The sequence below is a fragment of the Choristoneura fumiferana genome, chromosome 11, assembly GCF_025370935.1.
Source record: "Choristoneura fumiferana chromosome 11, NRCan_CFum_1, whole genome shotgun sequence".
NCBI classification, from domain to species: domain Eukaryota; kingdom Metazoa; phylum Arthropoda; class Insecta; order Lepidoptera; family Tortricidae; genus Choristoneura; species Choristoneura fumiferana.
The window spans coordinates 558,540-576,676 of NC_133482.1; the positions used below are offsets into that span (position 1 = coordinate 558,540).

The following is an 18,137-nucleotide window of genomic DNA, read 5'->3' on the forward strand; positions in this document are numbered from 1 at the left end:
CTAGTTTATTGCATTTATGTATTTACAAATACCCTAATTATACCAAAACACATTCGTATGTTTTGCTGTCAGTAATACTACTTGGTTTCAAATGTCACACATAATTTGAGCGTGTCAGTTGCGTTTCGCCGTTTTTTAAGAAAATCAAAACTGACAGAAAAACGGCAAGTAAGTATTAAATTATCTACATAATTACAATCCCTCTGAGATAATGCGTTTGTAAAATTTTAAAACTGGGCACAGTATAACCTAACCAACATAAAAGTTGGAAAACCCCCGACTTTGTCACTTCAAAGTTCAATAACCGATTTTGATAAAACATGTCTAAGAACCATTGCTATAATAGGAAACCTGCTTTCAAATTTAAAAAAAAACTCATTCAAATGGGTTCACCCGTTTAAGAGCTACGGTACCACAGACGGACAGACAGACACACAAATACACAGACGCACATAGCGCTAATACTTATAAGACCCCTCTTTTTGCGTCGGGGATTAAAAAGAGGAGTTTAAAACGGGAAATAATGCAACCTGGTAAAGTAAGTACAGTGTAATCGATCCCCCTCTTGATTCTGAACCTACTACTTTCAGGTTTTCCATTGTTTAATTAACACCTTAAATATATTTTTGTCAAGTGCGGGTCTACAATTTAGAAATCTGACAATGTCAGGTCATAAACGCCACACCGCTACAGGAGATAAGGTTGTAAAACAATTAATCATTGTAAAAATGAAATTTATTTAGTTTGTTTTGCATTATTAACGAACCCTAACGATGACTAACTTGCTCTTTTTAACGTCACGTAATCATAGCGTTTCTTAATAATTTATAATTATAAGTACCTATTTTGCGGCTGGGTTGGTTGAAAACTTCGTGGTGAGGTGAGTTGGTATCACACTTGGCGTGTTTCCGTTTAGTACCCGGCAAACTTTTGTTTAAAAAAAAAACTCAACTTAGTAAATACATCAATGTAAACTTTACTTACTTTTTATACTTTGCTTTTTTTATGTACTTTGATTTTCTTCTAACCGTTATTATGAACACGACCAGTACATAGATATACACTTTATTTTATTGTTTAAATGAAATAGTTGTTAATAAATAAAAAACTGTCATCAAGTTACTTTTATTTAAGCTTTTTTTTTTTTCATAAACCAAGAACATTCGTATTTGTACATCACAAAGAAAATAAAATGCAATTGCCCTTTCCTTTCCTGCCTTTTCTTAAGATGTATACAACTACAACTTTCAACCATCAGTTTGTGTTGTTCAATCTTCTCTTCCTTCTAGTTCTAGTTACCCAAAAAAAATATTTATATTTACAATTATTATTTTAAACAAAAAATCCAAGAAGCCGTAACAGTAGTTGGGCGGAGTTCAAAAAGTTCTATAATCAGTTTTATGTAAACAGTTCGAAAACATCTTTGACCGACAATTTTACATACTATTTTAAGGCTAACAGTTTTTTTTACTCATTCGTCTTGTATGGGTTAACAATGTAGATGTAGATATATTTTGAACTCCGCCCTGTCACGGACTCATTGTGTGGATCTTAATTGAGTTAGCGAGATCTAGCAGTACCTCTGTTAAACAAGGTGCATTTGTATACAGGAACCAAGTTTTCTTACTATCTCTACAAGATGATGGATCGTTGCATCCATTGACGTTGTCGTAATAAATAATAATAAATCGTTAGAAGTATATATTGCATTTTAAGAATTTGTTTTCTAAAGAGGCTCCTATTGTGAAACAGGCTTTAGGTAACCAGGCATGGGGTGGCAATCAAACTAAATTTTTAACTAAAAATAAAGTGCTTGTAAAAAATTTCTTTGTTTTAGGAAACTCCAATATACAAACTGCCATCGTTAGAGAATTGCAAAGTAAGAAAAATTGGCTCTTGGATATCAAATACATACCATCCTGTATGCACGAAACCCTTCATTCACCATTATTTCCTTTTATCTTTCTTATTAATAAACAACGATCAATTCTTCCTAAACAGTCTTTACTAGCGCTTACCAAAATAACTTAAGTCATAGCTTACCACTAAATCAGTCGCACGTCTCCTCAATTAAACACAATCAATCAATCAAAACACACAACTTACTTATATAACAGAACCACAACATTAACACTTTTTTAATAATTACAACACAAACACTTTGGAAATAAAGTCTTTTCTTCTTCCTACGTCTGAAATTCAGCTGGAACTGCTGTAAATGTTATCAAAGAACGTCATGGTGTCGCGCAGATCCCGGCTCACTTCGGTGGTCACAAGCTCGGGAGTGATTATGTTTTGATACTGTAACTTCTCACGCTTCACTGCTGGCCACCCTGCTACTCCCTTCGTTGGGTTACTGAAACGAAATATTCATTCACAAAAACATTACGAATGACACAAGATGTTACAAAAATATGAATGACATTTATGAAATTACCTGTGCAGCATGAAGTTAGTGACGTACGTCGTCATGGCGTCGACCATCTTATGATCTCTCGGGGATATAGCCCTCTCCCCGAGCACGTGGTTGGCTCGGAACAGTAGGGTGAGGTCCTCCGAGTGCCCCGCGCCACGATATTTGAGCCGCAACCCTTCCTGGAACACGCTGTAGTCGGCCTCGTACGTGAACCGGTACAAGTACACTGGAGCACCCCCGTTCGCGGCTCTCATTTCAGCCAGCTTTAAAGTGGGGTACACGAAGTAAGACTCCGAACACAACTTTATGAACTTGTTTAAATTCGGTGTTCCGTTAAAATATCGTTGTACAATTTGCCCAATTTTGTTGGGGAGCTCGTCCAACGGCGTGACGTAAATTGCCGGCGGGGGCATCACCAGCACAGGCTGTTCGGCGATCCGACTTATGATGTCAATAGATTCGAATCGGGGCCGGAACGTCTGGCATTCTGCGTTCGTAAAGCCCATTAAGAATGGTATGTCTTTGCCTCGTCCCTGAGATTGCAGAATTTCAGGGTCGTTATCAAGGATTATTTCCACACCGGGATGCGCGGATTCGACGACCGGAACAAAAACTGTGATACCGATAACGTCTTGAAGGTCGTTATGGGCATCGATAATCTTCTCTATTGGTGTGTCGATCAACAGGCGGTGCACCTCCTCGGGGTCGGTGCCGTTGATGCCGAGGTTGGTGAGGAAGAGCTGTGCCACGTACTGGGCATAAGCCGGTGATGTTGAGAAGAAACTTCGTGTGCTCGTACCGCTCATCAGTATAGCCCTGAAGTAGAAAATTAACGTCACTTAATACTCCGTCTCTCAAGAATTTGAGAAAGTCGGTTTGCGAATATTTATTGACTTTACCTTTTGAAGAGTCCCCGTGCGGCTTCAGACAGTGAGAGTATATGGGCGGAGGCGGCTCCGGCGCTCTGGCCCGCCAGGGTGACGTCGCCAGGGTCGCCGCCAAAGGCCCGCGCGTTGCGGCACACCCAGCGTAGCAGCGTCACCATATCCCGCAGCCCCGCGTTGCCCGGGACGCTCGACGAGTTCAGAGAGAGAAAACCAAACGGCCCAAGCCTGGAAAAATAATTTATGACCATCAACTTTTTTACGTAACAGATGATAAGTATTCATCATATTCACGTCGCACATTTTTTTCTAAAGTATCAAACACACCAGCAAACTTGTAAAACGTGTTTTGTCACAATAAATAAAACTTGCTGCCGGAATAGAACAACTTAATAGTCCTAAACACGTTTTTGGAATATTTTTTCAACAGTTTATTACCGGTAGTTAAATGTGATGACAACAACGTTGTCGCCCATGAGATACTCAGGGCCGTGCAGGTCGGGGTCGCCGGAGCCGAAGCCGAAGCCGCCGCCGTGGATGTACACCAGCACCGGCAGCAGCGTGCGGTTCCGCGGCGCGGCGCCCTCGCTCGCCGCCGGGAGGTACTGGAGCGGCACGTACACGTTGGCGTGGATACACTCTTCGCTCATCTCGCTCGCGCGCATTGTCGGCCCGTAGAACAAGTCCCGCTGCGGGCAAATCGGACCCGGCTTGGTGGCGTCGCGACAACCTTTCCAAGGCTCGGCCGGTTGAAGCTCCTGGAACATTCGAAATCATTTTTTAACAAGTGAGTTTCGCGCGACGTGCACGCCAGCCGCCAAGTGGAACTGGTTGGTCGTTGTTAGACGGCGCGCCTTAAGTTTGGTGACGGGTGTACCTGGAAGCGCAGCGCCGCCAGCGGCTGCTTGGCGTAGGGCACGGCGAGGAAGCTGGCGTAGTCGCCGCCGCGCGCGCACGCGCCGCACACCCAGCCCGCCTCCGTGCGCGCGCGCGCCGCGCACCTCTCCGACGCCGCACCACATACTGGAACAAATTACCAATATACCTATCAATTTGACGACCGGATGGCCCAGTGGTTAGGAACCTGACTACGAAGCTTGAGGTCCTGGGTTCGATCCCCGGCCGGGGAAGATATTTGTACGAATAATACGAATGTTTGTTCTCGGGTCTTGGATGTTTAATACGTATTTAAGTATGTATTTATCTATATAAGTATGTTTATCCGTTGCCTAGTGTCCATAGTATAAGCTTTGCTTAGTTTGGAACTAGGTCTTGGTGTCTAGTGTCCCGTGATTTATTTTATTTTAATTTATTTATTGCACTCATATAGCCACTCTTCCAACTGCTACTATGAGCCACTTTTTAAAAAGCCCGATAAAGCGCTTTCGGTTTTGCACAAAAGAGCGTTTACGATGTCGGGCCAACGACTTCATAATTGAATGAAGTGTGGAATATAGGTCAGACTTTTGCATGACTCGCGTGCTGTTTCGTGCGCCCGCGTCGCGCGTAATGCTGATTTATCAACCAAATTAAAGTAGGTCGACGGAAATCACAAAATTGACGATACTTACTTTATTGTTCTGCGGCTTCCACTGCCACTGAGAGTTAAATTTTTCAATCAGATGATAAATGATAAACGATTCTTGTAACAGTTGTAACGAACCTACATATTTTGTAAATTTCCTGCCCACTTTCCACTGCGAGCGAAGCAGACTCCGCATACTCCGCAAGGATACAATTTAACGTATATCGATCGACTGCCTGCATGTATATTTCCGTCGAACTTCTATGAAGTTGATCTTTCGACGTTCGTCGTTTTATGAAGTTGATCACGCGGAAGATGTGCATTCAGTTGGAGGCAACTTAATCACCTTATCACGTCAATTACAGATCAGTTCACCAGGATTTCAGTGGTATCGGCAGGGCCAGAAATATCTTTAGAACGTTAGAAACTAAAACTCGCTTTGTTATCCCGTTATTATTGTGACGTGGTGCCGTTATCGCTGACGCCCGCTGGTTATTTTAAACGAGTGTCACAATTGTAGGACATGCCATTGAACTCTTGTGTTTATTTACAAGTATTCACGATAAGTTCGGTCCTTATTACTTGACTTATTGCGTCATACGAGTAAAAGCTTGACGTCTGACGGTTTTGCACTAAATGAGCTGAAACAAATACTTTGCTCACCCGCGACCTTATGATAGCTATGTTCATGCAAGAATCGTGTCTTCATGCAGTTACTCCACCTCCACACACGGCTGACGGTTTTGCACTATTATACGTATTTAAGATTAAAAATAATGGAATGGGGAAATTCAGAAAGAAACCGCCTGATGTTTTGTTCTATGTCCCTACCCTAACGTGGCTTGGGGAGTACAAATTAATCAAAGTAATTCTTGGAGAATATGACACTTCAGTTGAGAGAACAAATATAAAAAGCAAAACTTTTTTAAAGCGTAACCTAAAACTAACTTTCACATTGATAATGTTAGAGTGATATCACTTAAGTCTTGAACCAGTGAGATACAGCTTTGGCCTCATCTGCACTTAACATCAGGTGAGATAGGTTCAATCACGGTCAGTTTTATAAAAAAAAAAAGTACATTATTAAAAATTACGTTGAAATTTTTTTGGGTAACTTTCATTCGAGACCTAGATCGTTTCGTTCGACAGCTAGGGTACCATACATATTTCGGGATTAGTTCCGAGGAGATCTCAGGATTTTGAAACTCTTTTTAGGATTTCTGTCGGATGTCACCCGTATTTTTAGTTTAAATAAAATAGAGTAGATTTTTTAAATCTTTTCACTAAAAAGATAAAAATCATAAAGTAATAATGATAAGCTTGCTCGCAGCGAGCGAGTAAATTGTTTTTCGACTGATAACGGTTTCTAAGACTATTACCGAATAAAGGCATTGAACTCATTTTAAACAACATTCGCGTAACCCAGCGTCAAATTTGCCACCGTAGTGATAGATTACCTAAACTAGACGTCATTCGAGCGTGGAGCAATGTTCTGTATAACAATCATTTACTTACCAAATTTAAAAACTCTGCCGGGAAGCATGAAATGCAAATTAACAAAATGGCTACTGGAGGAATGTTTTTATATTGTCCAAGATTATTTAAATCATAATAAGTTGTAAATTTTTCAATAGTAATAATGTAGCAAATGCCTAAAATAACTTTTTACTTATTAATTAATAAAATATAGATAAAATTACCTAGTGTATTCTAACAATTTACAAATAAATGTATTTTGAATTTGAATTTAGAGATTGAGGCATTGTCCTCTCAAAGAATATGTTACATAGCCCGAAAAAAAAATCTGGGTAGGTAATACGTAGCGTTAACTTAAGGGGGGCATGAAAATATAATTTTTGGTTTGGGGAGGCTTGGTGAAATATATTCAAATTTAAATTTTTTTTTTCGTGAAAGCGAGATTCCTTGCGTTAGTTCTTAGCTATGTTTGATAAAAATTGGCTGTCGTTTTTGAAATGACGATGTCGGAGGGTTTCATCTTTTTAACTTAGTTTGGTTATGTACTTGATAAATATAGTACATATGTTTGCAACAAACTGTATTATGTATAACGGTTTAACTGAGGTTAAGGCTGTGTTTCAACCAGATATGGGCAAGGATGTGTTGCGTCTTATGTTACGCATAAGCTGGGTCCATAGAGTCACGAATGACGAGGTACTCCGGCGAGTCAAAAAATCCCGAGAACTCATGTTGATCATTAAGAGAACATAGGTAGCCTATGTAGGACATGTATTAAGGCACGAGCGTTATCATTTGCTTCAGACAATAATGATGGGAAAAATTTAGGGGAAAAGACGCGTCGGAAGAAGAAAGAAATCGTGGCTCCGAAATATCAGAGAGTGGACCGGTATCGCCAGTGTGGATAGAACTGTTTTCTCTGGCGAGAGATAAGGAGAATGCGGAGCTGACAGCCAGCCTCCAGTAGTGGAGAGGCACTGCAAGAAGAAGATGTGCTGCGAGGAATGTGTTTATCATGAACCAATAGAAACGCTTCATTTACCTATCCTAGCACAGCACATCTCCGGTGGAAACCTGAGCGGAACAAGGCGAGGTAAATGAAGCGTTACTATTGGTTCGTGAAAAACACGCTCCTCGCAACACATCCTCGCACTTCTCTGGTGGCAACGGAGCTAATTAGGGCTAAGTGCGAGTGGTAATAATTATCCGTAGTACCGGCACAGAATAACTAATAGTACTACTGTACCGGTTGAATCACGGAAGCGCACGGTTGTAATTATTTCGTTTGTTTTTTTTCTGTCGATGCGTTTATTGCTACAATTTATCTGTTTCCCGTGACCATGACACCTGCTGAAGTAGGAGTCGAGACACGTCAAAAACTGCATAAATAACCTAGTTTTATTTAAAAGTGATAAGTTTGTTATTAATCTTCTATCTATACCTATAAAGTAACGTGACTGAGTGACTGACAGAAAAGAGTGACGAGCATCCACTGGGCTTGGGGGTCATCCATCAATTTAACAAACCTTTTCATCTAATCCCTTACTTTCGTTTGTTATATGCAATTCTTGCAACTAGAACTTATTATAGATAAGATTTCAACTTTGTAAGTGCACGTGTGGTTTATTATCCAATTTTTTTTTATTATTATTAATTAAGTCACAAATTAAGGGGGAGGAGGGGGGGTCAGGTGGTATGTGACATAAGAAGAACAAAATAATTGCAATTTTCAAAGCGATATGTGTGACAAGGGGGGAGGGGTCTAAAAATGGTGCATGAGTTCCTTCAGAATCTTTGGAATGCCTAAAGAAGGAAAGTGAAATTCTCACAGGACCGAATACGCGGAAATCAAATAATGTTTTACGAATATGCAATGATATATTTATAGCGTGTTTTTCTTAATTTTTGTTTTCATTGACAGGCGACTCATTGGTAGAAACTACCTGGTAATTATTAACTTTTTAGCTAAATGTTTTATTTTTATACGTATACGTACTTTTTACAGTCATTGTTAACATTATTACATTTATTTATATTGTTAAAGGTCAAATTTTAAAATTGAACTTGACGAATTACTTTGACGTGACTCAAGAGAGACATAAAAAACTTTGATATATTTTCACAAAGAACTGTAATGTACACAGCATTAACACCAGTCCTGGATTTGTCAATAGGGCATATAGGCCGCGGCCTAGAGGCGGCAGCGTCCTAGGGACGCTCACTCGATTTGCTGCTCGAAATGCTGGAACAATATACCTCCACCCATAAGAAATATTAAATCAAGACCAACTTTTCGCATCAAATATAAAAATCATCTGCTAACGCGTCAAATACAAACGTCCTGAACCTTCCTCGCTCATAAATAAAGTAATGTGTGTGTGTTTATCACTATTTTAATTTTTGGTTTGACATTCCGCATAGATTCTTTTCTATTAATTCTTCTCTATTCATTCTTCTCCCAATATCTAGTGTTCTTATTCGAAAAAAAATCTTTTAAATTTGAATGTTTGGCATGTGGCAAAATTAAACTTATTCGGAAGCACGTTGGCACTATCTCAGGTCTCTGACAGAATATCAGCTCTGTGGCCACCCATAGCCGCAGTACATGCTGAGTCAGCGCCTATTCTCCACATCATCACATGGCTCTCTTAATTTGATAAATTAATCAATGTTTATTTAACTTTCGGAACTGTTGCATGTTAGTTATTAAGTCATTAATCATCATGATAATTTTTATGTTGCTTTACAATTGTTTGTTATTTACTAAGCCGTGTATGTGTTGTGGAAATAAAGTTTTTTATCTATCTATCTATTTGTTATTTTAGAAAGGTACATGGGGCGGCGGAAATAAAGTGGCCTACACTCAAAAATACTGAAACAGCATCACCACTTAAAAGGTCACACAGTAATTATATGTTTTGTTATGTTTATCTAATCAACATGCATGCATTATTTTCAAAGGGCAAGGGGTCGTTTTACATAAATCGTGCACATGTCCCGACTGTTGCGAATTATCGATTATCGATTTACTTTCTTCCGTGATAAGCGGCGCGAGCGCCGGTGCACACTGGCGGTATCTAACCGCGGTTCACACCTTATATAAACAACAATAACACACATTATTACTATATAAGTTCACTGCATTCCATATTTACGTGATTTTGTTTTCATATGTATCAATGTTGCACATACACTTAACTCAAACGGGTGAAAAATAACTAATAATTTCTGTCTTTAATGTTATTTAGAGTTAATATGAAATAGGAAATGAAACTGAATGAATAGTAAACAATGGGATTATATGCGCCCGCGCACGTGTAGCACCCGCTACGACTAGTTCTACGGCGACTGCTACGAAATGCATCCTAGTAATATCATAAGTTTTAATATTATTTTTGTTTTTTAACATATCCATCGTTACCGGCTTTTTGATTAATATTGTACAAACAAAATATGTGCCACTTTGAAATACCAAACGTATTTATTACAAAGCTGATGATGCACTTATGACCTTCAAAAGTCGCGGTTCTCTCGTTGGTGGAGAAGCAGACTTACCGGCAACGAGCAGCGCGACCGCGACAGATTTCACACTCGAGACCATCTCTGCTGCTGAGCCGGCCGACACTGTCGCCGCGCGCCGCCCGCCGCGCTTTATAGCCTGCACGCGGCGTAGCGTCAGCAAAACGAACCCTCAGACTGTGTGCGGACGCTCCGGAAACACTGACGTCATTGACTGGAAGAAATAGGACACCTTAAAAGAAACTTGACGATGTTACCGGAAGTACATTATCAATGAACCAACCAAACACTGAATTGCTATCAAACTCTGATGACCTTGTCCATACAAGGACACCAAAGCTCTGTTTTTCCTTTTAAGGATAAAAAACACTTTCGGTGAACTATTGATCCTTTTCATACGAATCGCCTTACTAAGTACCTAATTGTATTTATTTGATTTAAATATCAAAGTTCCGTAAAAAAAAAGTCTAGAATACCTACATTAGAAAATAGTAAGTGATGTTTTATCTAATTTATAACATGCTAATTTCTTCAGCGCAGTTTTTTCTTTAACTTGTTAAAAAAAGAATGAGTAATTATAATTTCGTCCATTATTTAAGAATAAGAAGAATTTGAATACTTTGTCCTTCTCATTGCACTTCAGATAATTACATATATAAACTTTTTCTGTATGTTTACTGCGTATATGTTTCCATAATAATCTTTTTATAAGGGTACAACTTCCGAGTAAACCAGTAGCAGTACCCTCCACGTGGAGCGTCAACTGCAGCCAGGAAAACATAAAGTTACTTTTACGAAAATAGACGATAGCGCGTAATCAGAATGCACATGCAACATAGAGGCGGTAGATGCACTACGGTCAATACGTTTTATTAGTTTCAGCAAGCTGCCACCTTACATCATTGCTTTCGAACCATGAAGAGGAACTTAAAAACTGAGTATCGTGAGGGGTTTAGAACAAACGAGATGAAAGGGTCACACTGCTATTGTATTTAAGGAGTAAACGATAACTTGGTAACCGTCTGCAACTGCCAAGGATAAATTACACCTTGTCATGAAGGGTGTAACGTCTCTGCGCTTGGATGGCGCCGTCTAAGGCTTGGAAAGTGAAATGTCGTCCTGATCTCGAGAGAAGCAGATTTTAGAACACTGTGTTGGTCAACTTAATTATGATCTTCCGGTACCGCTGTACACCTGATGTCATATTGTTTAACACGCAGCCGCTCACGAATGCGATTGTGATTTCAAGTGCATTAGACAATATGCACTCTGGACTTGCCCGTCCTTGAGCTGTGAAGGTTACAATGGGTTTCTTGAAACCATTGGACATCACCCTGTCTCCACTCGGCTTTCAGCATTCTGAGAATTCTCGTGCCATAACGTGTACCATATATACACGTGTATTTTATTCTACTGGATGGCAAACGAGCAAGTGGGTCTCCTGATGGTAAGAGATCACCACCGCCCACAAACATCTGCAACACCAGGGGTATTGCAGACGCGTTGCCAACCTAGAGGCCTAAGATGGGAATGGGGTACCTCACGTGCCAGTAATTTCACCGGCTGTCTAACTCTCCACGCCGAAACACAACAGTGCAAGCACTGCTGCTCCACGGCAGGATTAGCGAGCAAGATGGTGGTAGCAATCCGGGCGGACCTTGCACAAGGTCCTACCACCTGCAAAGGAAGCAAATAGGCGACCGAGCTTCGCTCGTGCTAATACTCCAAATAAACACTTGTTTAACAGGGATAAGACCAAGCTAGATCAATTATTCACCCTCGAAAACCAGCAGATCCGAGATCCCCGAAATAGAATCGCTCATTTAAATGTATTAGATTATGAATACCAGATACACACACGTTTCATATAAATTTTAAGTGTCAAAATAATAGAGCAAATACAATAGATAAAGTGAATTTGTAAGTTAAATGTTTAGAATATACGAGTGTGTCATAAATATTTAGATAAGTTTAAGTAGTTACAGTCAAGGAGTTTAATTCATGGGCCACCATTTAACCTTTTCAAAGGAAAAGTCATTACGACTTTCCTTGTTAATTAATGCGATGTCACTATGACGTTTACTGTGAAATGGTTCCATGGTGGCCAATGAATTAAACTCCTTGACCGTACCTATAGCATTCCGTCTCTTCTAGAAAGAGACACATTCCATCACTGTTTTTTTTTTAACCAACTGTTTTTGGTTTCGTTTTCCTTTCCCGTTCGTTTGTTTATACGTAACTTTATTAAAAAGTGCTGACTTTCATTGGTATATGTATGTGTAATGTAACTAAATTTGAATACAGGGTGAAAATTTTAACGTGAACAAAAAAAATTTTTTTTTCATGCTATATGCAAATTCCATTTGTTGAAAATAATTGGATCACATGTGCGATTTCCACACATTAACTTTACGTGAATTTCGTGATTTAATTTGAACAATGTACGGAAACCGCAATTTTTTTCAGACTATTTTCAACAAATCGGTTAATGCATTATATTTTTCGGCATTAACTGAGCATGAAACACTAATTTTGTTCCCGTTCAAAGTGTCAACATTTATATATATAAAAGTAATGTACAGTCGAGTTCATAAACTTGTGAGCAAAATTTTGATCAAAAATATCTAAACACGACTATTGTTAACGGCGTAGAAGCGTGTTCTTGGTTTATGAACTCTACTGTACCAAATACATACAAACTCATCTTACACTACAGTAAACCAAAGGTTTTTATTTCCATTTAAGCACGGACGTATTGGTCTAACCATGTTAATTCGATTGATCTCGCATTCTTAGTTTTCGATATACATATCATGGACATTACGGCTGTGAGTGAATATTTTTGCTCTCGTCGTAGCCATAAGGGATAGAGAAGAAATCTCACGCCCCTCGCTCACAACCTTCCTACAGTCATAATGAGTACCTACCCAGTTATTACTAATATAAATCAGAATATAACTCGAGCGATAAAAATATATTTTTTTGCTGAATGTATAAATCAAGCAAAACCGATTCGCGACACGGTTTCATGGTGAAGTCACTTGTAATCACTTGATTGAGGAGGCTATCTGCTGTATCTACTGCATTTCGATAAAAAAAATTATACGACTGGAAGGAATACGAGCAAGTGGGTCTCCTGATGGTAAGAGATCACCACCGCCCATAAACATCTGCAACACCAGGGGTATTGCAAACGCGTTGCCAACCTAGACGTCTAAGATGGGATACCTCACGTGCCAGTAATTTCACCGGCTGTCTTACTCTCCATGCCGAAACACAACAATGCAAGCACTGCTGCTTCACAGCAGGATTAGCGAGCAAGATGGTGGTAGCAATCCGGGCGGACCTTGCACAAGGTCCTACCACCTGCAAACGCCTCAGCGAACAGCCCCTTTTTCTTTGTTTCGTCCTCTTAGCATCTACTCTTAACATAGTCTGACCAATAGCACTTTGAAGTCCAAGTATCTAGAATCACTTATGAAATACAATCAATTGGCGTAGCGTATTTAATCGACGTACCGTAGAAACGGAAACATAGGTATATTTCAAGATTTTGATTATTCTGACCTATATTCATTGAATGCAATTCTGTAGCCTCGTCCGCAACATTTACTATCATTCTCATTTTACAATAACGCCAACGATTCTTGCCTTAAAATAGGTCGCGGGTGAGCATGCAGTTATTGTTTCAGTTCAAAGTAACGCCTGATTCAATTATTATTTTTGGTTGAAATAAATATTAATATTATTATTATTAAAATAAAATAGCCATTTATTGGTTGAATATAAACCATGATGGTAAAAGTAATCGTTGATCTCATCATTCAATAAAGTATAATTTTCAAAATTGTCCACTTTCGTAAATTTCCCTGATCATGTTTCAAGCATACAAATGTTATTGTTTGTGTTGCGGAATCAGGAAGGAAGACTGTCGATCTCAAAGCGATAAGCGTCTCAGCGAGCAACCGGTCTGCGCCCTGCGCGCGCGCACGTCTCGTCCGCATACACGTGCCACACGAAATTGAGTTGGTTATGCGATTCACGCGTTGCTATCCGTCTATACGTCTACGTTACTTATACATGTGCCGTATCAATCTGATAATTAATTATATTTACAGCCAGTATGTTGAGACGCGTGACTAAACAATGCGTCTACCGCCGTGATATTAATATGATCCAAATTATTATGTTTTACCGCATGACATACGAATGCAAAGTATAGTGCACTCGTTGTGGATCTTTTGGATAACTGTTCACATTCGCTGTTGTCACAGCAAAATTTTATCCGTGATTTTTGAGTTGCTTACCTACTCTGCAGTAGGTAAGTGTAGACTATCTTCGGTAAAGTCCGCTTGATTATTTTATTTGTTTACATTATTAGTGATATCTGATATCAATGCTTGCCTTGAAACTTGCAATTAACTGCAGTGCTTTTAGATTGACGCTAGAGTAAAAAATCGGCTTCGGCGTCAAATTGAAGTTTCGGTGAAGCTGGATTCGTAGACTTTAGTGCAACTTTCGAGAGCACTCGGCGTCGCGAAGGCTCCGCCGCACGGGCATCTTGTAATTAGTCGAGGCTACGTTATTTCACATGAAATAGAATATATGTACTTGTTTTAGACGTATCTTGTTTTGACGACCGGATATCCGAGTCGAGTCGAGTCGTTAGAGAACTTGACTAAAAAGCTTCGATCTCCGATCGGTGCTTGATCTCCAGTAGTTCTCGCCTATATAATACCCGTAAAACAAGTTTTGCTTTGGGACTAGGTTCATTGGTCTGAGACTCTGAGTTGTCCCGTGATACTCGTATTTTATATGTTTATTTGCCAAAATATGAATCCTTACTTTCTTCTAATAATTAATTCCTTGCTAATATTATAAATGCGAAAGTAACTCTGTCCGTCTGTCTGTCTGTGATTATTTAAATGATCATGACCAATGGTGACGAAAAAGTTTCTGATGTGAATCTACGATGCTCCTCGCCGACTCTTGATATATAGATACCTGTCACTACTACATATAGTAAATATGTTAGTGTGATATGCCAAACAAAGCATGATGTGATGTAGGTAGGGCATCAGAATATGTTCCAAGAACCAAAGAAGAATATGTTCAACAAATAAAACATTATATTGGACGACCGGACGGCCAAGTGTTTAGAGAACCTGACTATGAAGGTTGGGGTTCCGGGTTCGATTCCCGGCCGGGGCAGATATTTGTATGAATAATACGAATGTTTGTTCCCGGGTCTTGGATGTTTAATATCTATTTAAGTATGTATTTATCTATATAAGTATGTTTATCCGTTGCCTAGTATCCTATCCATAGTACAAGCTTTGCTTAGTTTGGGACTAGGTCAATTGGTGTCAAGTGTCCTATGATATTTTTTTATTTTATTTATTTATTCTAATATATTCAAGGTTGTTATCTTATCACAGTAGCTTGTAAGTGAAAAAAGGTTTTGATGTTTTAAAATATACATAAATAACTGACATTGAACCATTGCAATTGCAAAGTAATTTCTTAATAAATTTACTTGACGCTTAACATTTTTAAATAACTTTATGTTAAAAATTTGGCCGTCACAAGAACAGATATAAATCAAAGGAAATTAAATTAAATAAAATTTTATTTCAGACTTTAATACATCCATATATAGTGTTAGTAAAATTCTTAGTCTAAGTTAATATAAATCGCGCTACAGACTTTATTTGACCGATCCAGTGCGTGCGCCAGGATGGGGCAGTCGTACAGCAGCTATGACACTCAGGATATAAATACCTGCCAAAAAAAGCGACGGGCAAAAGGTCCCAAACTTATAACATCTTTTTGCGTCGACTTACAAATGAAGTAAAGTGTTGTCTTAATACCGGTCAGCTATATTTGTAGTTAGGTCTGGTGGAGGTCGTCGGGTTAATTGATTCGAGGCAGGCGCTCGTTTTGTTGCTGGCAGGCGGGACAGGGCGGCCCTTGCCTGGCCTGCTATCTGCGTCTGACCTCAAGGGACCTTCGCGGTGACGTCACGCTTCTTTGTTCAAGCTGTTGCCTTTGCGCAAATAAAGCACTGCAGATGGATGCAGATAAGAAATATCTACCACCTTAAACTTTCATATCCTCAAGTTTCTAAAGGGATCTAACCTGTCACAAGCCTTTAGATGTACATAATTTGAATTGTAATAGGTCGACATTTAAAATTTATGCAAAGGGTCTTTATAGCAATTAATATCAAAAAGAGAGTAAGTAAAGTTAAATTCAAATTCAAATCATTATTTATTCAGTAAGTAGGCCGCAATGGGCTCTTTTACACGTTATTTTTTTAAACTACCAGCGGTTTCGGAAACACCACCATTACCAAGAAGAATGCGCCGCAAGCAACTTGGCAGTCATTTAAAAAAAAAGTTAATAAAAAGGGTGTCCCATGCAAGAAACATGTTACTTCGGCGTTTTTTTCCCCTAGTTATACCTTGGTTGATTGCTGAAGGAAGCGTCAGTGGCGCCTGCACCACGATAGAGTGGCAGAACAATCTAGTGTAGACGACAGCGATCGTGCTTTCGTCAGTGCCACAAATCTGCCACTCTCGCTGCGTTACTGTCGCGACAGAAGTGTCGCAACAATTTTTATGCGACCCCAACTCGCATAGAGCCGATTTTTCCTCAATATAATCAACCAATCAACAGTCATTGTTCGTGTATTTCTGAAAGTAGGCCTCCATCTTACGCCACAACTCTCTATCTTTGGCTTCCCTCATCCAGTCACTGCTAACAGCCCTTTTAAGGTCCACTTAACCCAACCTTCTCGTTCTTCTCGTCGTCTTGAACACACTTTCTTTGAATTGATATTTCTTATCAAGTCGCTGTATGGTCTTATAATTCTAACTAATAATAATAAATTATACTTTATGGAGTAATTTATAGAATTGTTTAAAATCGAAGCCATAACGTTGATTTTTATGGATCGTCGCACACTTCAATTTGACCAACTGGTCGCAAAAAAGCAAAAAAAACCGACAGGAATTTAACGAGATACAGTCAACATCAGAAGGGAACATAAATAAGAGAATTTATAGGTACGCAGTACCAGTTTCTTTCAAACATCCGTAGTTACCCCCCCACCTTAGTATCGATAGTCAGTAGCCAAACGTGGTATCGGTATCAGCGGTACCTATTATCTTAGTACCGATACTAAACCGGTTCAGAATTTATATCTTCAGGTACTACAGTACCAGTAGGTATATGATCAGTGAACTCACGAGTCTTCGTGAAATACCTATTGTTGGGTACAACAAAGCCTTGAAAGCTGTACCAAAAATACCGAATGTATGCCACTTTCCTAGGAATACTTTTGAGACTCGTTTTAATACCTTGTGTGTTGAACTCTCCGCAAGCTCCGCAACGGCTCATCTACGTCTGCTGCTGACAGTACTGTGGTCATACAAAGGTCAAATATTACACGTGTACCCGGTGGCCCCCGAGTGGGCTGTTCTACCAAACCGACCGATTTGATATCATGACATGCGGTTTAATGCTTATTTAATGTCATGTTGTAGCAAAAACATCGACCAAGTGTATTCTTAAAAAAAAGTGATGTGTGAATACTGGTTGATCCGCACGAGGTTAACAGGAAACTAAAGTAAATATGTTGTTATTGTTGTTAAATATTAACCTTAGCGGTCCTCCGACACCGACGACGCTTAGATAAAAAAAATATTAATAGGTACACTACATTAACTTAGGCTAATTTTGCGGGAAATCAGCATAGTCCCCGCGGGATAGGGATAAACGAATTCTTCGCAGATGAAGTCGCGGGCAACAGCTAGGTAGTGCATAATTATTATTTACTTTTTAGTTGTCTTTTTTGGCGGCGGTTTTTTTCAAGCGTTTTTTTTTATTTTTGCTGGCGTTGCACTTTGTTTTGTGTCGGGGGTTTTTTAAATTTTTAATTTAATTTAGGTAGGACCTTGTGCAAGGTCCTCCCGGATTGCTACCACCATCTTGCTCGCTAATCCTGCCGTGAAGCAGCAGTGAAATTACTGGTACTTGAGGTATCCCATCTTGCGCCTCTAGGTTGGCAACGCATCTGCAATACCCCTGGTGTTGCAGGTGTCTATGGGCGGTGGTGATCTCTTACCATCAGGAGACCCACTTGCTCGTTTGCCATCCAGTCAAATAAGAAAAAAGTTTTTTATTTCATGTTTTTTAAACTGGTATATTATTATTTCAAAAGTGTACTAGTGTGTTGGATATCCTTGCTGCAGCCTCAGCTCATCGTGTTGCCACCATTGCATTGTATTTAGAATAAAATACTGATCAAAAAAGC

General features: G+C 39.4%; 3 protein-coding genes across 3 annotated transcripts in view; 2 read left to right on the top strand and 1 right to left on the bottom strand.

Annotated features, from left to right (window-relative positions):
• Positions 1 to 18,137, top strand: part of LOC141432432 (ADP-ribosylation factor-like protein 2) — a 221,445-nt gene that overhangs the window by 134,576 nt on the left and 68,732 nt on the right. The window lies entirely within an intron of this gene.
• LOC141432945 (serine/threonine-protein kinase D1-like) overlaps positions 1 to 18,137 on the top strand; it is a 79,790-nt gene that overhangs the window by 12,795 nt on the left and 48,858 nt on the right.
• LOC141432424 (juvenile hormone esterase-like) lies at positions 1,110 to 9,964 on the bottom strand. The gene is made up of 6 exons (XM_074093978.1): positions 9,857 to 9,964; positions 4,178 to 4,323; positions 3,739 to 4,058; positions 3,316 to 3,528; positions 2,438 to 3,232; positions 1,110 to 2,356 (listed from the first exon to the last, which is right to left on the bottom strand). Exons 1-6 carry the CDS (start codon positions 9,900 to 9,902, stop codon positions 2,200 to 2,202), a joined length of 1,677 nt encoding a protein of 558 aa, XP_073950079.1. The 5' UTR covers positions 9,903 to 9,964; the 3' UTR covers positions 1,110 to 2,199.

Bases quoted from the DNA above. Each gene is read 5' to 3' on its own strand.
- LOC141432424 (XM_074093978.1), bottom strand. From the start codon at position 9,902: ATGGTCTCGAGTGTGAAATCTGTCGCGGTCGCGCTGCTCGTTGCCG. The intron at 4,059-4,177 runs GTACACCCGTCA...CGAATGTTCCAG, and splicing joins TGGCGGCGCTGCGCTTCCAG to GAGCTTCAACCGGCCGAGCC. The intron at 2,357-2,437 runs GTAATTTCATAA...ATTTCGTTTCAG, and splicing joins ACTAACTTCATGCTGCACAG to TAACCCAACGAAGGGAGTAG.